The sequence below is a fragment of the Nomascus leucogenys genome, chromosome 12, assembly GCF_006542625.1.
Source record: "Nomascus leucogenys isolate Asia chromosome 12, Asia_NLE_v1, whole genome shotgun sequence".
NCBI classification, from domain to species: Eukaryota; Metazoa; Chordata; class Mammalia; order Primates; family Hylobatidae; genus Nomascus; species Nomascus leucogenys.
The window spans coordinates 19,760,826-19,780,273 of record NC_044392.1 but is presented as its reverse complement, the minus strand read 5'-3'; the positions used below and the strand labels follow the sequence as shown (position 1 = coordinate 19,780,273).

General features: G+C 50.4%; 1 protein-coding gene across 4 annotated transcripts in view; it reads left to right on the top strand.

The window, feature by feature from the left end:
- The window catches only part of TTC39A (tetratricopeptide repeat domain 39A), a 59,487-nt gene that overhangs the window by 16,525 nt on the left and 23,514 nt on the right, over positions 1 to 19,448 (top strand). For 3 of the 4 annotated variants that reach the window (XM_030823890.1, XM_030823892.1, XM_030823893.1), the window contains exons 2-5: positions 7,402 to 7,506; positions 16,722 to 16,853; positions 17,469 to 17,545; positions 18,368 to 18,435. In XM_030823890.1, coding sequence (XP_030679750.1) covers positions 7,402 to 7,506; positions 16,722 to 16,853; positions 17,469 to 17,545; positions 18,368 to 18,435 — 382 coding nt within the window. Of the gene's footprint in view, positions 1 to 6,956; positions 7,101 to 7,401; positions 7,507 to 16,721; positions 16,854 to 17,468; positions 17,546 to 18,367; positions 18,436 to 19,448 lie in introns of those variants that run through there. The other variant, XM_030823891.1, reaches the window with a different exon arrangement.

Sequence of the window (19,448 nt, the reverse complement as noted above, 5' to 3'; positions counted from 1 at the left end):
ACAGAGACACTCACTCAACAGACACTCAGCGAGGCCTGCTCTGGGCCCAGATGGTCATTGGTGAACAAATCAAGCCTTAAATCTACCTCTTTAAAAATTATGAAATATTGGCCGGGCGCGGTGGCTCACGCTTGTAATCCCAGCACTTTGGGAGGCCGAGGCGGGCGGATCACGAGGTCAGGAGATCGAGACCACGGTGAAACCCCATGTCTACTAAAAATAGAAAAAAAAATTAGCCGGGCGTGGTGGCGGGCGCCTGTAGTCCCAGCTACTCGGAGAGGCTGGGGCAGGAGAATGGCGGGAACCCAGGAGGCGGAGCTTGCAGTGAGCCGAGATTGCGCCACTGTACTCCAGCCTGGGCGACAGAGCGAGACTCTGTCTCAAAAAAAAAAAAAAAAAAATTATGAAATATTTTAAGCCTTCAGAAAAATATAGCAAATAGTAAAATGAACTCACAAACCCTTGCCACCCAACTTTGTCAGATATTTACATTGTGCCCCATTTATTCTATATTCTTTTTAAGAAATAAACCATAGTAGAGACCCTTGAAAGTCTTGTGGAAACCTCTTCCCTCCTTCCCTCTCCAAATTAATTGCCATCCTGAATTTAGGTTTTATCGTTTCCCTGTTTTTATTCTTTTGTTCAGTGTGTGTAAGTCTTAAAAATATGTAGTTTGTTCTTACTTCAAAGTTTTCTGTGAATGGAGTCTTATAGCATGTGTTATGCTGCAGCTTGCATTTTCACACTCAACTTCAGGTCTCAGATTTAGCCTTGATCCTGCAGCTCTTGTCCTGCTTGCCCTGATGTGTGATATACCACCCTATGTAGACACCTCCATTTGTTTATTTATCCTTCTTGATGGATGTCGAAGTGTTCCCAGTGTCTTGTTATTCAGACAGTGAATATTCTTGTACGATGGTCCTTTGCACATGTGTTTCACGAGGGTGCCCCCTAATAGTGGAATTGCTGGGTTGTGGGATATGTGCACTCGATCTAAAATAAAAATAAAATAAAATAAAAAATAGAGACAGGATCTCACTTTGTTGCCCAGGCTGGTCTCAAACTACTGGGTTCAAGCAGTCCTGCCTTGGCCTCCCGAAGTGCTGGGATTACAGGCGTGAGCCACCGCGTCTGGGCCACTCAATCTTTTAAAGTTATTTAGTTTCATTATAAAGTCAGTGCTACTTGATCAAGAAATGATGATACGGCTGCATGCAGTGGCTCATGCCTATAATCCCAGCACTTTGGGAGGCCCACGCAGGCTGATGACTTGAGATCAGGAGTTTGAGATCAGCCTGGCCAACATGGTGAAACCCTATCTCTACTAAAAATACAAAAATTAGCTGGGCATGGTGGCACACACCTGTAATCCCAGCTACCCGGGAGGCTGAGGCAGGAGAATCTCTTGAACCCGGGAGGCAGGGGTTGCAGTGAACCCAGATAGTGCCATTGCACTCCAGCGTGGGCGACAGAGCGAGCTTCTCTCAAAAAAAAAAAAAAAAAAAATCGCAATACATAATTTTAGAAAAAATAATAATTACTCACATTTTCTGAGTACTCTTGTGCTTTCCATAGTCTTAGTCGTTCTTCACAAAAACCGTGGGAGGTAAGTACTGTCATTCCCATCTCCTTCATGAGGAAACGGAGGCTCATAGAGGGTATGGAACATTCCCAAGGTTATCCAGCAAGGAATAGCTGCAGCTTGAGTCTAGGGTTGTCTGCTTTCAGAACTCTTGCAGGCCACACTGCATTAGGTCATGCTACATCACTCCGTGATACATTTATGTGCAGCTAAGGGGGACTCTTTGGAAGGACAGTCACAGTCATTTTTGCAATTTAGAAAGATCACTTCAGAAGCAACAGATCCCCACGGACAGATTATTTTACTCGTTGAGCCAAAGTTCCCCTCAGTGGTGGAGCAGGGATTAAAATCCAGCTCTGACTGCAGTTGGCTTCCTGAGCGACCGCTCTGCTGCCTCATCCACCCCACACCCACCTCATTCTGACTGGGATGGAGGTAGGAGGATTTTCTGTTCTCAGTGGGAACTGAGGGTCTCCCAGCTCTACCCAGATCTGCCCATGAGGCACAGAAGTAGCAGTCCAAGCCAACTATAGTAGAGAAGTGAGAGGGCAGGGGAGAGTGGGGGTAGCTCTGGGCTACCTGACACCCCCTCCCACCCTCTAGCTCCCTTCTCATTTGGGCCTCAAGTGTGGGTGGGCTCTGAATAAGACAGCCGCCACCACTGTGCCAGAGCTCCTGGCATTGGCCACCAGCTCTGCTCCATCCAGCCCAGCACCTCTTCTCCACGTCCCTTTCCTCGGTCCCCAACACACAGTGGAGAGACCACCATCACCACAGGAATAGATGTCACCTGGGCCAGGCAAGGTGTCCCGGGAAAAGAAAGGTCTCGGAGACACAAGGGCAGCCTGTGGAGAAATGGAGTCCTCAGTCTCAGCCAGGTGAGGGGAAAGGTTTGGCGCTGTTGCTTCCACAGAATGCATTTTTGTCTTCTCCCAGGCTCCTGAATGGAGCCTGACTGCGTTCCTGTCTTCACTGCCTGTCCCTGCTTATCTATCAAAGACAGACAAGGGTGCCTGCTGGCAGGACTGAGTAAAATAATGCAGTCATCAATTTAGATAACTTGAAGTGGTAATCTTTGTGGTGATGGGTGGTTGTTAATGCTATTATTAAGTCAAATGGGGCGGAGGTCTCCAGCCTTCCTGAGCTCTCTAGCCACCGCAGCCTCACCCCTCCATTTAGCTGGCCTTCCAGAGCCTCTGTCTTCCAAGCCCTTCCAGAACGCTTGTACCTCCTAACTGTGGTGTCATGCCTCCAGCCCTGTGTGTGTGCTGTTTCCCCTTCTTAGACTTCTTTCTCCATCTTGTTCTCAGTTTGATGGCATTTTCCTTGATGCCATCCTACTTCCATGATGCCATCCTCCTTCCACTCAGCCTCCTCAGTGCCCCAGCCTGAGTTAGAGGTGTCTTCTGGACCCCTTTGGCCCCCAGTGATTCCCATGATCACAGCCCTGAGCACTGTAGCGGTCGCTGCCCTGTCTGCATCTGTCTTCCGTAGGCGGTGAGCTCCTGAAGAGGCAGGCCTAGGTCTGTGTCCCCAGAGCCCAGTCCCAGGCATAGCCTACAGCACGAGATTTGTGGGTGCTTGTGGGAGGGAAGGAGGGAGGAAATCAGCCCTGGGTTCAGCTCACTCCCAGTCTCGGGGAGGTCACCGCAGACAGCCTCATCCCCATTAAGAGGTACCGGGGCTGCCAAGGGAAGGACTGTGCCCCTTTGCATTGACTGTCCATCCGGCCTGGATCTTTCTCTCCAGGTAGACCAAGTAGACAGGACCTCTTCCTTGGTGGGGGATGGAGATGGTGACGGGTGGGTGTGTGTGCAGAAATGGGAGGCAGGCTCTTGGCTCAGAAATTGTTTAGAGGTTGGCATAAACCACAACAATGGGCTTGACTCCCTGGGGCTGAGCTGATGGGCACTGGCTCAGGCAGAAACTTGGGTTAGAATGCATGCTTGGATGTGTGACCTTAGCCAAGTTACCCGTCCTCTGTGCCTCAGTTTCCCCATCTCCAATAGGTGTGGAGGGGTAATAATCCCATTTCACAGGGCATTTTGAGAGCAGTTAGAATGCCAGTTAAACACCCAGGCAGTAGATGCTCACTGCCGCTTCACTGATTGATCCAACAGAGATGAATGGCTTGAACACCAGTCACTAGGCTATGCCCTGGGCACAGAGACAGACACCATCCCAGCCTCTGAAGAGAGGGGCAGGGGCTGCATCAGGTGGGGTCTTTTAGGCCATGGAAAGGAACTTGGCCTTTACCCTAAGAGCAATGGGAAGCCAGGGAAAGATTTTAAGTCCAGAAGTGACATTTGTGGTTTTTTTTGTTTGAGATGGAATTTTGCTCTTGTTGCCCAGGCTGGAGTGCAATGGTGCAATCTCTGCTCACCACAACCTCCGCCTCCCACGTTCAAGGGATTCTCCTGCCTCAGCCTCCGTGGTAGCTGGGATTACAGGCATGTGCCACCACGCCCGGCTAATATTGTATTTTTAGTAGAGATGGGGTTTCTCCATGTTGGTCAGGCTGGTCTCGAACTCCCGAACTCAGGTGATCCGCCCGCTTCGGCCTCCAAAAGTGCTGGGATTACAGGCATGAGCCACCACGCCCAGCCAGATGTGGGTTTTCAAGATGTATCTTTGGCAATTATGGGAGAGACAGGTTAGAGGAAATAATGCTTCCAACATTCTGTCTCAAAGAAACTACCTAGAGGCGGGGATGAGTTACAACAAACATCCTTTAAAGTACATTCCTGGCCAGGGGCAGTGGCTCACGCCTGTGATCCCAGCACTTTGGGAGGCTGAGGCGGGTGGATCACCTGAGGTCAAACACCTGAGGAGTTTGATACCAGCCTAGCCAACATGGTGAAACCTCATCTCTACTGAAAATACAAAAAATTAGTCGGGCATGGTGGCGGGAGCCTGTCATCCCAGCTGCTTGGGAGGCTGAGGCAGGAGAATAGCTTGAACCTGGGAGGAGGAGGTTGCTGTGAGCTGAGATCGCACTACTGCTCTCCAGCCCGGGCAACAGAGCAACACCCTGTCCTAAATAAATAAATAAATAAATAAATAAAAATAATAATTAAGTACATTCCTGAGCTCCCACAGAAGTAACAGAAACCCCCTCCAGCCAAGAGTGAAGAGAGAACTGAAGTCAGGCTGGCAAACAAGATGAAGCCACAGCAACCTTAGGCTATTTACACATTTCAGAAATCTATAGCCAGGAGTTTCAACGGCCACTCAACAGATGGGAAAGAAGGTCTTAGGCCTACACAGTTACAGTTTGAGGAGCTGGAACTTAGCATCCCCCGACTCAACACTTAAATCTGGGACCCTCCAAGGGCTACAGCCTCAGTGAATAGGAAGATTGGCTAGAAAAAAGGTCCGCCCCCACCAGCAAAGCGAGACAGCATTTCTGGTGGGAAAAAAAGACTCCCTAAAAAATTATAAATACTGGTCTGCCATCACACAAACTTTGGGTTTGATGGCACACCACTACCTTTGTGGTCCTGGAAACCATAAACTTAAAAAAGTAACTTAAATGGTCTCAGGGTGGTAGTTCCCCCGGGAACCCGGCCAAAGTAAATGAAAAATCCTTCCTGGAGCAATGTATCCTGTCCCACAGTCCCTTTGGATCTGTCAAACATGAATTTCTAATATAATTGCAAAACACACAAGGAAATAAGCCACTGTGAGCAGCAGGCACCAGAAACAAGAAAGAGCAGAATTAGTTTCCTTGAAAGTCTAAAATGCTAGAATTATGAGATATAGAATAGAAATAATTAGGTTTAAAATGTATAAAGGAATTGAAGATGGACTTGAGGCAGGGAACGTAATACTACCCCAAATAACTAAGATTTGAAAAAGAACCAAGTGGAATTTCACAAAATGAAAAATATAGTCATTGAAATGAAAAATTCAGTAGATAGGATAAGTAGCAGGTCAGACACACCTAATGAGAGAGCTGGTGAAATGAAAGAAATTACTCAGGGTCTAACAGAGAGCCCAAGAGATGGTATAGAAGTTAGTTAAGAGACATGAAATATGGAATAAAAAGGTCTAACAGAGAAGAGAGAAGAAGGTGGAAAGAGTGGAATGGAGAGTGTTCCAACAGACCTGGGTAAAGATGGTGCTGGCCTGGACCAGAAGGTATTGGGCATAGAAGGGGTTGATTGAGAGATGTTAGGAAGTAGGCTGTGGCTTACACGTATAATCCCAGCACTTTGGAAGGATGAGGTGGGAGGATCACTTGAGCTCAGGAGTTCGAGACCAGCCTGGGCAACATATGAGACCCTATCTCTGTAAAAATTCTTAAAAAAAAAAAAGGAAGTAGAATTGATGGGGTTTAGTGTTTAGTGGAGTTTAGTGATGGAGGGGATGACAGAGGCCAGAGAAGGGATATGGCAAAGATGATTATCAGATTTTTGACTTGAGGAATCGGGTAGAGGAGTGTTGCTCTTTAAAAAATGGAGGACAGGCATAGTGTCTCACGCCTGTAATCCCAATACTTTGAGAGGCTGAGGCAAGAGGATCACTTGAGCCCAGGAGTTCATTGAGACCAGCCTGGGCAACATGGCAAGACCCCATATGTACCAAAAAAAAGAAAGGCAAAGACTGGGGGAGAACAGATTGGGAGAATGAACAAGAGTTCAGTTTTGAAAAAGACGTTTCAATTTGCCTGGGAAGATCTGCTGATGCATCTCAGAGCAGGAGACTTTACAGCTGGGCCTTAAGGTATATGTAGGAGTTTACCTGGTGGAGAGGGAATTTCTTTTAACTAACTTTTGGGAAATAGGATTTCCCTTCAGGGAGAGCATCAAGCCCCTTTCTGGAACATTCTTTCACTCAAAGGAGGCCCCTTGAGAAGAGGCATTATGAAAACATCAAATGGACAGGGCTTCTGGGATCTCTTAGTTTCATCTCTCATTTTTATATGGGAAAGCTGAGACCCAGAAAAGTCAGGAGTTTGCTTTCCTAGCCTTAGACTCTTCATTCATTCATTCATTCATTTACCTAACAGATATTGATTAAAAGCCTACTTTGTACCGGATACTAGTTGCTAGGGATACAGCAGTTAAAGATTCTTGCTTCTTGGAGCTTATAGTTTAGTGGAGCAATGTATCCTGTCCCACAGTCCCTTTGGATCTGTCAAACATGAATTTCTAATATAATTGCAAAACACACAAGGAAATAAGACAATAAACACAAAAATAAGTAAAATATGTCAGAGGGTGGTAAAAGCTATAGAGAAACATAGGGACTGGAAAGGGCTCAGGTATTCTGGAGGAGCCATTGGCAGAGTGAATTTGAAAGGCCCTGGGCCTCTTGCATGGGGCCGCTGACCCTCGAAGCCCATTGTGACAACGTCTGGGATTCTAGAGTCCAGGCCTGGGGGAGGGGGAGGCCTTGGAGAAGGAGGAGGGAAAAAGAGGCTGTGGGATTTATTGGGTGGGCTGCACCCCCCCGGGGGGCAGCAGAGCCCAATGGGTCAGAAGGGCCACAAAGACTCCCTTTACCCGTGTGGAGGGTAAGATAATTAATTCCTGAGGCCCGTTTGCACCTTGCCCTTGGCCCCTCCCCCCGCCTCCATCAGATCTCAGATGACATACCCTTCTGCTCCCCCTCCCACCCTTGGGAACACAAAGAGGTGGGTCCAAATTGTCCCTGCGTCTCAGTACAGAGTGGCAGCCTGGAAGAGCTCGTGACAGGCACCCAAGGCTGGCCAGGGAGGCTGAGTAGACCCAGGGAGGCTGTGAGGCTCTGTTCCAGCCAGGAGAGGCTGGAGGGCTGGAGGGCCCCTGTGTCATGCCCCACATCTCTTCCCCCAGGACTCCTGAGAGCAGCCTCCACGAGGCCCTGGACCAGTGCATGACCGCCCTGGACCTCTTCCTCACCAACCAGTTCTCAGAAGCACTCAGCTACCTCAAGCCCAGGTGAGGCTGAAGCCCCGGTTGGGTAGGGGGTGTGCGTGACGGTCAGGGAGAACCAGAGGTCTTGTATGAGAGGAACCCTGTGTAACTAAATGCCTTCGGTTTTTGGGTCACCAGGACCTCTGAGAAGTCCCATAAAAATGGCTCAGGCTCCATTTCATGGCCTGCGTGCAGCCAGGCCCTCTCCAAGGTCACTGTGACTTACTTCTCCTTAGGCTCTTGAGGGTTCTTCACATTTCGTTACTTGTTCCTGCAGAATCCACTTGGAGTTTCTTCCTCACCAGCTCTCACACGACTCCTTTGTTTATTTTTCCCCAAAGCACTAAAGACTTAGGTTGCCTGCTTTCCTGGGTGTTTTAGGGCAATCAAGAGGGCTGCTTGCTTGACCATTTCCTTGAGTGCTCACTGCCATGTTTCTGTAAATACAAATCAATAATGTGCATATACTCCTTTTTCTTTACTTAACACTTTTTCTCAGTTTTAAAAATTGAGATATAATTCAGATACCATAAAACTCACCCTTTCTTATGACTTTAAAACATTTATTGGGCTGGGTGTGGTGGCTCACACCTGTAATCCCAGCACTTTGGGAGGCCAAGGCGGGCAGATCACTTGAGGTCAGGAGTTCAAGACCAGCCTGGCCAACATGGTGAAACCCCATCTCTACCAAAAATATAAAAAATTAGCTGGGTGTGGTGGTGTGTGCCTGTAATCCCAGCACTTTGGGAGGCCAAGGTGGGCAGATCACTTGAGGTCAGGAGTTCAAGACCAGCCTGGCCAACGTGGTGAAACCCCATCTCTACCAAAAATATAAAAAGTTAGCTGGGTGTGGTGGTTTGTGCCTGTAATCCCAGCTACTCAGGAGGCTAAGGAAGGGGAATCACTTGAACCCTGGAGGTGGAGGTTGGAGGTTGCAGTGAGCCGAGATCGTGCCACTGCACTCCAGCTTGGGTGACACAGCAAGACTCCGTCTCAAAAAAAAAAAAAAAAACGGAAAACATCTATTGATAGACGAGAATTTAGCTTTCTTACACCCCTGCCCCACCTTCCTTCCCTCATCTTTCTCTTGTCATTATATCACAATATTGGGATAAATCAATAATCAGTGTTTAACTAGGCATGGTGGCTCATGACTATAATCCCAGCACTTTGGGAGGTCGAGGCAGGTAGATCGCTTGAGCCCAGGAGTTTGAGACCAGCCTGGACATGGTGAAACCCCATATCTACAAAAAAAATACAAAAAATTAGCTGGGTATGGTGGTGTGTGCCTATAGTCTCAGCTATAGTGTATAGTAGCTATAGTCTCAGCTACTCGGGAGGCTCAAGTGGGAGGATTATATGAGCCCAGGAGGTTAAGATGCAGTGAGCTGTGACCTTGTGCACCACTGCACTCCAGCCTGGGCAACAGAGCAAAACCCTGTCTCAAAAAAAAAAAAAAAAAAAAAAAAAGGCTGGGCGCGGTGGCTCTCGCTTGTAATCCCAGCACTTTGGGAGGCCGAGGCGGGCGGATCACGAGGTCAGGAGATCGAGACCATCCTGGCGAACATGGTGAAACCCCGTCTCTACTAAAAATACACAAAATTAGCCGGGCGTGGTGGCGGGCGCCTGTAGTCCCAGCTACTCGGAGAGGCTGAAGCAAGAGAACAGCGTGAACCCGGGAGGCGGAGCTTGCAGTGAGCCGAGATCACACCACTGCACTCCAGCCTGGGCGACAGAGCAAGACTCCGTCTCAAAAAAAAAAAAAAAAAAAAAAAAGAAAAGAAAAGAAAGAAATAATCACTGTTTACCTTACTATACCTTTGTGATTAATGCTTATTGCAAAGACAATCATGTGTGAGACTGTTTCCTTCTAGAGTTAACAATTTTCTTGCTTTTCCCATTGGCCTAATTTGCTAAACATTTATCTGTAAGTCTTTATAACCACTCCATCAGATCATCCTATCGTGAGTTTTTCCCAAAATGCTGAAACCTATCAAGTAAGCACTCAGTACCCCCCTCATTTTCCTGGAAACCTATCCTTGGGAGGATAGGCATGTCTTCTGGCTCCTCCCGGCTGTTTCCTGGAGCTCCTTTGCTTTTCTCCTGTTTCTTTGATTCCAGGTCTTGTCTCTTGTGTCCCCCTCGTTTGCCAGGGAATGTCCTACAGAAATTCCCTAAGAAAGGCCGGGCACAGTGGCTCATGCCTGTAATCTCAGCACTTTGGGAGGCTGAGGTGGGTGGATCATTTGAGGTCAGGAGTTCAAGACCAGCCTGGCCAACATGGTGAAACCTCGTCGCTACTAAAAATACAAAAATTAGCCGGGCATGGTGGCGAGTGCCTGTAATGCCAGCTACTCGGGAGGCTGAGGTGGGAGGATCGCTTGAACCCAGGAGGTGGAGGTTGCAGTGAGCAGAGATTGCTCCATTGCACTCCAGCCTAGGTGACAGAGTGAGACTCTGTCTGGAAAAAAAAGAAAAAAAAGAAATTTTCTAAGAAAGACTTGCATAAATATATTTTTTTCCCTAAGAATTTTGAATACCTTGCTTCAGTGTTCTAGCATTTACTGTAGCTGTGAGAATCGAAATTCTTCTTACTTACTCCTTCTCCAGAAAGGTTTAGGATTGGCTCTTGTATTTCTGAAAATCTGGAATTTTACCATGATGTGTGGCAATGAAGTCTTTTTTATTCTGGATTGTTATGCGGGCTCTCAGTTCTGGGAAATGCTCTTGTACGATGGTTCCATCTTGTTTCCCTTTCCTGGGCTTTCTTTAACTCACCGTTTGGACCTCCTAGGTCAGTCCTCTTCTGAGCCTTTTCCCTCTCCCTCTCCTTTTTCCCATTGCTTTATCTTTTTATCTCGTCTGAGTTTTGGAAGATTTCCTCACCCTTCTCATTAATTCCTTCTGTTGACTTCTTTATCTCTGTAATCATATGATTAATTTCCTGGTATTCTTTATTCTCTGAATGTTCTTTTTTCCCTGTAACATCTTCTTCTTGGTTTATGGTGCACTAACTTCTTTATATCTATATTTGGAATATGAGGCCCTTAGGACAGTGCCTGGCATATATTAAGTATCTAATAAAGTATTTATTGTTATTATTGTCACAGAATATTATTTCTCTTTAAAATGGTTCGTTCTTTTCCTGCATAACTAGGCTTTCTCCGTGTTCCTGGAGTCTGTTTAATGGGGGAATCCTCTTCTCATGGGGTGCTTTCTTCAAAAACCCAACCATCCCCGGCTATCTGTCTAGTCTTGTTTAAGAATGAGTTCATGCAAAGGCCAGCTGGGAGGTCTGTGCCAAGCTGCCTTGTAGTTAGTGGGGTTGGCTTTGGATGACCTGGCAGAGAGCTGGCCCCCAGATGTCAGCACCTGGGATGGCTTGGCTTCTCCAGAGAGGAATCCTCCATTTCTCAGCCTGGACAAAGAGCCCTGGCGGCCTGAATTGGGAGACTAGGGGCTGGGGTCTAATCATCTCTGCCACCTATTACCCCTAGTCCCCCTCTTTTCAGCTCCAGCTTGTCCCCTGCACCCAAGCCCCAAGGAAAAGTGAATGCTGAGGCCGGGGGACTGGTTTCCACAAGTCCCCAGGCCTGACCTGTTCAATTTCTGTAGACATGATGGACCCATCTTTCTCCCATCTAGGGTCAGTGGCCCAGCTTCTGGGGTGGGGTGGGTGTTCCAGGGCATGTGACAGTCTCCATCCCTCACTCCCACCCTCTGAGGGGCCCTGGCTTGAGGGGGTCAGGCTGGGTGGGTCAGGGCCTGCAGCAAGAGCGTGGCCATGGCCTGAGGCAGGCCCAGCCGCAGCCTGCTCTGTCTTGGAATGTCCGGGTTTCCCTCTCAGTTTTCTTGGAAGGCTCCCCAGCTCCTGCTTCTCCCCTAGTCATTTCCTGTCGCTCACTCGAGCCTAGACCCCAGACCATAGCCACCCTCCTGCACTGGAAACCAGCTGCCCAGGACACAGCTGCTCAGCCTGTCCCACACCCCAAGCACAGACGCCTCAGGCGCCTTTCTCCTCACCCACCGAAGCCCCAACAAGGCCGTGCCTCAGCCTGCTCTAAACTGCCTGCAGACTTGGGGCCAACAGAAGGGAGTCGAAACACAGGAGAAAATACTAAAACCAAAGGCCGTGGCTGCGCCTGGGTCCTCAAGCTGTCCCTGCCACAGGGTCCCTGAAAGGGCTTTTCCCTCTGTGGCCCCCTCACCTCAGGAGGGCATTCTAACAGGAGTCCTGTAGCACTCAGGATCCCCAAAGGAAACCCTTGTCCTAACAGAGACACCCCAGGAAACCAGTCTTCCCATGGAGCCACCTGTCACCTCACGTGGGAAGCAGCGCAGCTTCTGTTTCTTAGCCCCTGCCTTATTCCAGAAAAGGATCCTTTCTTTCTTTCTTTTTTTTTTTTTTTGTTTGTCTGTTTGTTTTTGAGACGGAGTGTCACTCTGTTGCTCAGGCTGGAGTGCAGTGGTGCGATCTCGGCTCACTGCAACCTCCACCTCCTGGGTTCAAGCAATTCTTCTGCCTTAGCCTCCCAAATAGCTGGGATTGCAGGTGCGTGCCACCACGCCCAGCTAATTTTTTATATTTTTAGTAGAGATGGCGTTTCATGATTTTGGCCAGGCTGGCCTCGAACTCCTGACCTCTGGTGATCCGCCCACCTTGGCTTCCCACAGTGTTGGCATTACAGGCGTGAGGTACCACACCAGGCCCTTTCTTTCTTTTTGAGTTTAACAGTTTTCCTCCAAATAGTAATGTCAGTAGCACACTCCCCCCATACCACCTGTGACAACCCAAAATGTCTCCAGAAATTGCCACATGTCCTCACTTTGGGAGTGGGAATACCCTGGCACTTCCATTGAGAGCCATGGGTCTAGAGAAAATAATTCTTGCTAGAAAACAGCCTCCCTTCCTCACTGATGGCCACCGAAGCTTCAGAAGATGTTGGGCCCAGTGTCATTCGCTGTTCTTCACTGAACACACATTGTCTCATTTAATTGTCCTGGTCCCATGCAGTGGGGGATGGTGCTTCTCTTTCTCTCCGCGTGGGGCATCTGGGCTTTCCTAGCTCCCTTCCCCGCCTCGCCTCTTTTTTCCATAAGTCACGCCTTTGAGTAGCGTTGTCTGTGCTTCTAGCGTATTTCACTTAGCACTGAGTCTGACCTGATGCACTGTCTCTGCGACATGGAGGCTACTGCTTTGGGCTTTCTTGAATTATATGATCGTGGTTAATAAACGGCAGACTGGGATTCGGATCCAGGTCCTCCAGCTGCACAAACCACACACCGACTGCTGTGTGTGTGGTTTGCCGTCCCCCTTGGGTTGGCGGCATTTACCTTGGGCGGGGCCTCACATCTGCCTCCCCCAAACCGCGAGGAGTGAAGGAGGTGGAAAGGGTGCACCGGGGGCACGTGTGGCGGTGCAGCAAGTTCAGGGTGTGCCCTTGAGTGTTCTGTAGTTTCTCTGAGGGAAGAGGCAAGGTCACCTGCCAAGAGCAAGGGGCCAGGTGGTGTTGCAGGGATAACCAGGAGAGGGGAAGAGGTGTTTCTGGGCAGGATGCTGGGCCTGGCCGAGGCTGAGGCCCCAGCCCAGCCTGTGTCTGTCTGTGTAGGGGCAGCTTTCTCCAGCATTGCTCAGTGGCCGTGTGGAGAAGGTGGGTGGTTGCATGGCTCCTGAGCTGGGCTCGTAGCTGGGTTTAGCAAAAGGTTGGCAGGCTTGGCATTGAGTATGTTGACGAGAGAGAGAGACTGGTATGAGGACACTAGGCTAAGCAGTCAGGAAGAGGGGACAGGCTGGAGGAGGGAGGATGGGCAGCGGGAGTGATGAGCCAGTACAGGCAGGTCAGGAGGCTTATAGCTGGGAAGGTGGCGGTATCCTTTAAGACTCCAGAAGCAGAGCCATTCTGTGTGATGAAGACAAGGTGACTCAAAGGATGGAGGTGGTTGGGCACCTGTCACTGGTTCATTCAGCAACAGCCTTTGAGCACCCTTCTGGGCCCGGCAGTGTGCTAGGTGCTGGGGCTCCATTACTGAGCAAGATGTGGGCTATTCTCAGGGTCCAGTAGGGAAATGGTGAAACAAGCAATAAGGGGTGCCGAGAACTACCCAGGGACCCCACTTCCTATGGGAAAGGGACTAGTCAGGAGGGCTGCCTCATTCCCTGGGGCTCATTGCCAAATAGAAATTCAGGGTCATTTGTTCAAATATTATTAAAATTTAAAGACAGTGACAGCAGAGAATTAAACCAAACACGGGCCCTTTTTAGGTACAGGCCCTGTACAACGGCATAGACCACACACCCATGAAGCTGCCCTGGAAGGCTTACGGGAAAAAGTGACATTTACACTGAGATGAACTGGATGAGAAGTAGTCAGCCAGATGGAGGGGGCGTTTCTAGGCAGAGGGAACAGCCTGTGCAAAGGCTGGGCAGTGAATGAGGGTCTGGAGTATCTGAGAGATGGAGACACTCACCCTGGCTGGAGTGGGAGGAGCTGAGGCCGGTCCCAGAAGGAAGAGGGCAGGGTGATGGACGGCGGACTGGGGATGGGGAGTCCATAGAAGCAACTTGGGCTGGAGAGGAAGACAATGAAGTGGGGTCTGAAAGGACCAGAAAGTGGAGTAGTGGGAGCTTCAGTGAGCACGAAGGGGCAGAGACTTGGAGAGGCCGAGGGGCTGCCTCTGCCTTCCAGTGCCCTCCCTATCCTGACAGCTGGTCTGGGCCCAAGAAGGTGGGACCCCAGTAGACATGTCCCAGAGTGAGGGGACAGCTCAGGAATGAGGGGACTGGTGACCTGGATGATATATATGCAAATAAGAACTTGGGTACAAGCTAAACTTGGAGTGCCTGAGGTTTGAGGGTTGTTATACCTCTGTACCCCATTTCCCAGTTCAGACTAGAGTTGGGGGCTTCCAGGAGGTAGGCTGGGGAGGGGCTAGTATTCTTAGCCACAGGTGCCTGTTGGGGCCTTGGACCTCAGACTAGAAATTCCACTTTGTCTGCCAGCTGCCCGGGTGGGGCTGTCCTTTCTGGGCCCAGCACCAGACAAGGTTCCACAGGTGGGGCTGAGCAGGTGGTGCTGAGTCCCAGGCCGCAGACCTGCAGTGGGAGAGGAAGAGAGAGACAAGGGCTTGAGAGATGGAGAGGCCTGGGGGCTGGGGGTGTTATCTGGGGGATAGGTCTTTGTGCTGCCAGGGAAGCCCCCTCCTCAAGGAGGAGGTTTTTATGCAGGGAAGTGACGCCGGACACAGAGGGACTCATATTTACCGAGCTTTGGTGCAGTGGCCCCTGGCCTGGGTATTCTATTTAAGCCATGCAAAAACCCGTGGGGGAGAAGAGTTAAAGTTTTCCTTCTGCAGGGAAAAACTTAAGGCTCAGAGAGGCTATGAGACATGAGACATGCCAGGTCACACAGCTGGTAGCTGGCAAAGCTGAGACTCCAACCTGTGTCTGAGGGACTCTGAAACCTGGTTCTGACCCCCCACTCTGGGCAGCCTGCTCCTCTCTACAAGCCACTGCCTGCAGATTAAGCAGTCCTGGCAAAGGCCTGGGAGCATCCAGAGAGTGCCCCCGGCTGGCGAGTGGTGGAGCAGCCTTGGTTTCCTTCCTTTGACCCTCAAGGATCACAGGAGTGTCACCCAGAAGTAACTTAATTTACGAGTGTTTTATGAACAGGAAAAGCAGGAAAAGGGGTAAAGTCACATGATTTCACAACCAAACAGCCTGTAAACCTTAGTCATCTCTCTTTCCTCTGAAGTTCCCAGCATAAACCTGGCACTGAGGAGCTTCATAAATAATTCACAAGGAGACCTGGGGAAGGGGGTAAAGGCACTCCCAGTCAGTCCCACAGGCTCGCAGGGACCCGGGCAGGCGGCATTATCGTCCCCCTTTTGCAGAAGCAGAAATCTAGGCCCGGACGTGTTAAGTGACTCCCTCCACATACAGAGAGGACCTGGCGTTGTTCCCGTCCCTCCTTGCCTGTTGCCCTCTCCATGTGATGGACTAAATGCCACCCCCTGCCCCCAACACAACCTTCAGCTGAGGAGCCTGGGGCAATGAAGGAGCAGGGAGCCTGGAGGCTCCTGAGGCCACCTTGGCTCAGCCCTGACATCGGTGCTGAGGACAGAGATGAGTCACACACAAGCTCTGTCCTCGAGGTGCCCACAGTCTGGGGAGAGCTGAGCCTATGCTGATGTCAGTTCAGCGTGGCCCGTGCCTCAGTTACAGATGGAGTCCCTCAGGAGGAGGCCTGGATTCCCAGTGGCCTGGGAGGCATTTGAGGGCCTTGACAGATATGTCAGGAGATGTAGAGGAAGGGCATTTCTTTCTTTTTTAAAAAAATTATTATTACTTTTTAGAGACAGGGTCTCACTATGTTTTTCAGGCTGGTCTCAAACTCCTGGGCTCAAACAATCCTCCCGCCTTGCCCTCCCAGAGTGCTGGGATTACAGGCATGTGCCACCACACCTGGCCGAGGAAGGGCATTGCCATCTGAGGGAGCAGCCTGGGCAAAGGCCCGGAGGAGGGAAATGTGGGATTTTCTCATGGAAGGTCTGTGTGGTTCATTGTGGCTGGGGGTGCAATCTTGAATGTGACCAGATGGGGGTGGGTGAGGAGCAGAAGCATCAAGCGGGCTGGAGAAGTGGGTAGGGCTGGCGTCTCATGGAGCTTTAGCCCCGGCAGGATCTCCTAGGATATGGGAGCCATGGGAAGGTGTAACCATTGGGCACCATGATCAGATGAGGGGAGGGAGTGGGAAGAGGCAGCAGGTGACTAGTGAGGAGGTCCAGGGAAGTGGGGTTGAGGGCGGCCCAGGAGTGGGGTTTGGGCTAAACAGGATCTCACAGACAGGACTTGGGCTCAGCCTGCAGGAGGTGGGGGCAGAAGGCAAGAGGGTGGCACTGGGTGCAGGGAAGGGCAGCCTCTGGCTGACATACACCAATCCCTTTCTCAGTGCTCATGGCAGCTATGCTGCTGCCACCCTTACCGAGCTGATGAGGAACTGAGGCTCAAATCTGGTAGATCACTTAGGGCCACCCAGCAGGAAGAAGGCAAGCTGGAAACAGAATCCGAGGTCTTTTGAGTGCAGTGAGCAGATTAGACCTGACCAAGGCCCTCCCCGTGCCTGGACCTCCAGTCCCCTCGCCTCACTGCAGAATGGAGGAGGGTGGAGATGAGCTGCCCAGGGCCAGCTGCCTCTGGGGCTCTATACAGTGGTGCTCTCAATGTCCCTTCTCTTTTGCAGAACCAAGGAAAGCATGTACCACTCACTGACTTATGCCACCATCCTGGAGATGCAGGCCATGATGACCTTCGACCCTCAGGACATCCTGCTCGCCGGCAACATGATGAAGGAGGCACAGATGCTGTGTCAGAGGTTGGGGGCATTGGGAGCAGGGATCAGAGGTTGGGAGGCCCATCCTTCTGTCACCCTGGCCCATTCCAGGGCCTAACATGCCACTATTTGCACTGCTGCTTTTGGCTAAGAGGTTGTCTCTGCATGTGCTAAGAGCCTTCCCTGTTGGCCCTGCCTCAGGAGCTACGTTGTCTGAGCCAGTCACTGGGCAGCTTTTAGGGACCAGGGTGACAGAGTAGAGGAGAAGGCACCAAGACCTGGGTGGGCAGAAGGGTAGGCCAGGCTGGGCACGAAGAGACATTAAGGAGAGGAACCGAAATGTGGGACAGGTTGGGAGCTGCCAGGAGCAGCATCACCTGGCCAGGAAGCGGGTTGGCCAGGAGCTGCTGTATAGCCCCAGCCCCAGGACTGATCAGGTGATAACTGTCCCCATTTTACCAGTGAAGACACTGAGCCTCAGAGAAGTTAAGTGACTTTTTTGCCAGAATATCAAACCTCTTCTGCCTGACCCCTAAGCCTGTGTTCTTTCTGTTAGCTCTGTCTCTCTAGGAATGTTCTACAGTGTAGCAGAGAGGGGCAGAGACAAGTGTGGCCTCTCTCTAATCCTCACCTGAGGCCCCTCTTTTTCCTCTTCAGGCACCGGAGGAAGTCTTCTGTAACAGATTCCTTCAGCAGCCTGGTGAACCGCCCCACGCTGGGCCAATTCACGGAAGGTGTGGCATCCAGGACATCTTCTCAACCATGCTAAGCCCAGGCGGCCAGCTCCAGGCCCAGGAAGGGGCAGTTTTCCTCCCTGTCATCACCTAGGGGGCCAGGCCCTGGTGTCCATGCCAGGACACACATGGGTCGGACCTGGGGCCTTTTGAGGCATGGCTCTCTAGTGAGGGTGTGGGGGGCAGGTGAGACCCACTTATGTGATAGCACTACTGGCTGAGAACCTGCAAGTCAAGAAAAGGGAAAGCTGTCACAAGGCCAGGGCTCTGCTCCTCAGGCCAACGGGTGTTTAGAGTTGTATGTGCAGTTAAGTTTACTGATTTAATTATCCTAGTGATCGCATGGGCCCCAGAGGGGAATGCAGTTTCAGCAGCTGAGTCACTGAGACAACATGAGAAAAGGTGGTCTGGGCTGTCATGGTCCATCCAGGTCTTTCTGCCATGACCACATGCAGCTGTCCTGGAGGCAGCAGTGGCTGACCACAAGCAGTGAGGGGCTCTGCAGCGTAGGGGAAAGTGGCCTTACCCTCCTCAAGAGCCCTGGAAGGTTCTAGCGCCCCACAATGCATCTGATGTTGCTGAGTACACAGCACCTACAGTGGTGCTTGGAGAACAAGACTAGGCAACTTTCTAGGGGAGGGTGTGAGCTAGCTTCTAAGGACAGTGATGAATGCCCTGAAGCACTGGGTGACGAGGTAGGGGACAGGAGAGGTGCTGACATAGGTTCCCTTTGCTTTTGGGGAAGTGGGGGTGTGGGGATTTGTCCCAGGCCTCCTGACTAGAGTCCCAGGAGGCCACGGGGCTTTGGTTTTCTCCCCACAGAGGAAATCCACGCTGAGGTCTGCTATGCAGAGTGCCTGCTGCAGCGAGCAGCCCTGACCTTCCTGCAGGTAGGGACCCCCACTTGTACAAGGAGGCTGGGATTTCAGAAGATCAATTTCCACATCCAACCACGAGCCATCCCCTAGAGCAGCCATGATCCATCCCCCATAGCAACCACGACCCATCCCCTGTAGCAATCGTGACCCATCCTTCACACTCCTGCCCCTGGCAGGGCTCAAAGGGAAGTGATGGGCATCATCTCCTCACATCCCGAGCACACGCGCTCCCACCATTACCGGGATGCTGTTTCCACTGTGTGACTGCTGCATTTCCTGTTAAGGGTCATGTGGGGGTGATAGGCATTGTCTCAAAGCCTGCTTTCCATTTGATTCGTTCAACAAGCATTGTAGCACCTATGATGTACCAGACTTTTTGCACACGGTACAGGTATGTAGTTTTTACATACCTTACACACATTACAGTTTGTTTTGCTAACATTTATAGTTGTTATTTAATCTTCACCACAGAGGCCTGTGAAGGGGAGACTTAGAGGAGAGGGGTCACTTTCCCAAGGTCACATGATTAGCAAATGATGAGCACGGATTTGAACCTAGGTCTGATGAAGTTGGAGCCCAGGTCTCCTCACCACACAGTGGGAATGATGAGAACGATCACTGCATGCTTTTGCCTGAAAGCCTGGGTTATAATGAGAACATATCATCATCCTTATATATGTGTATTTAGCAGGAGAGGGCATTTTTGTGTTGGGGTGCTGGTTAATTTCATAGCTTTTTTTCTATCTTTTTGACTTGGGGAGATTAGAATTGGATTAATCCTAATCCTTGCTTTAGGATTCACTGTAATGATTGCACCATAAATGACATTTTGTTTTGTTTATTACATTTTTACAAATATAGAACACCCACCAACACCACACCCAACTGGAGAACAGCACACTGGCAATAACTCTCCTCACCCTGGGGCTCCTCCTCACCCTGTCCATGCACCCAACAGGGGAATCACTACCTAGAGTATTATGTTTATTGTCCTCTACCCTTTTTTTTGTTGTTGAGACGGAGTC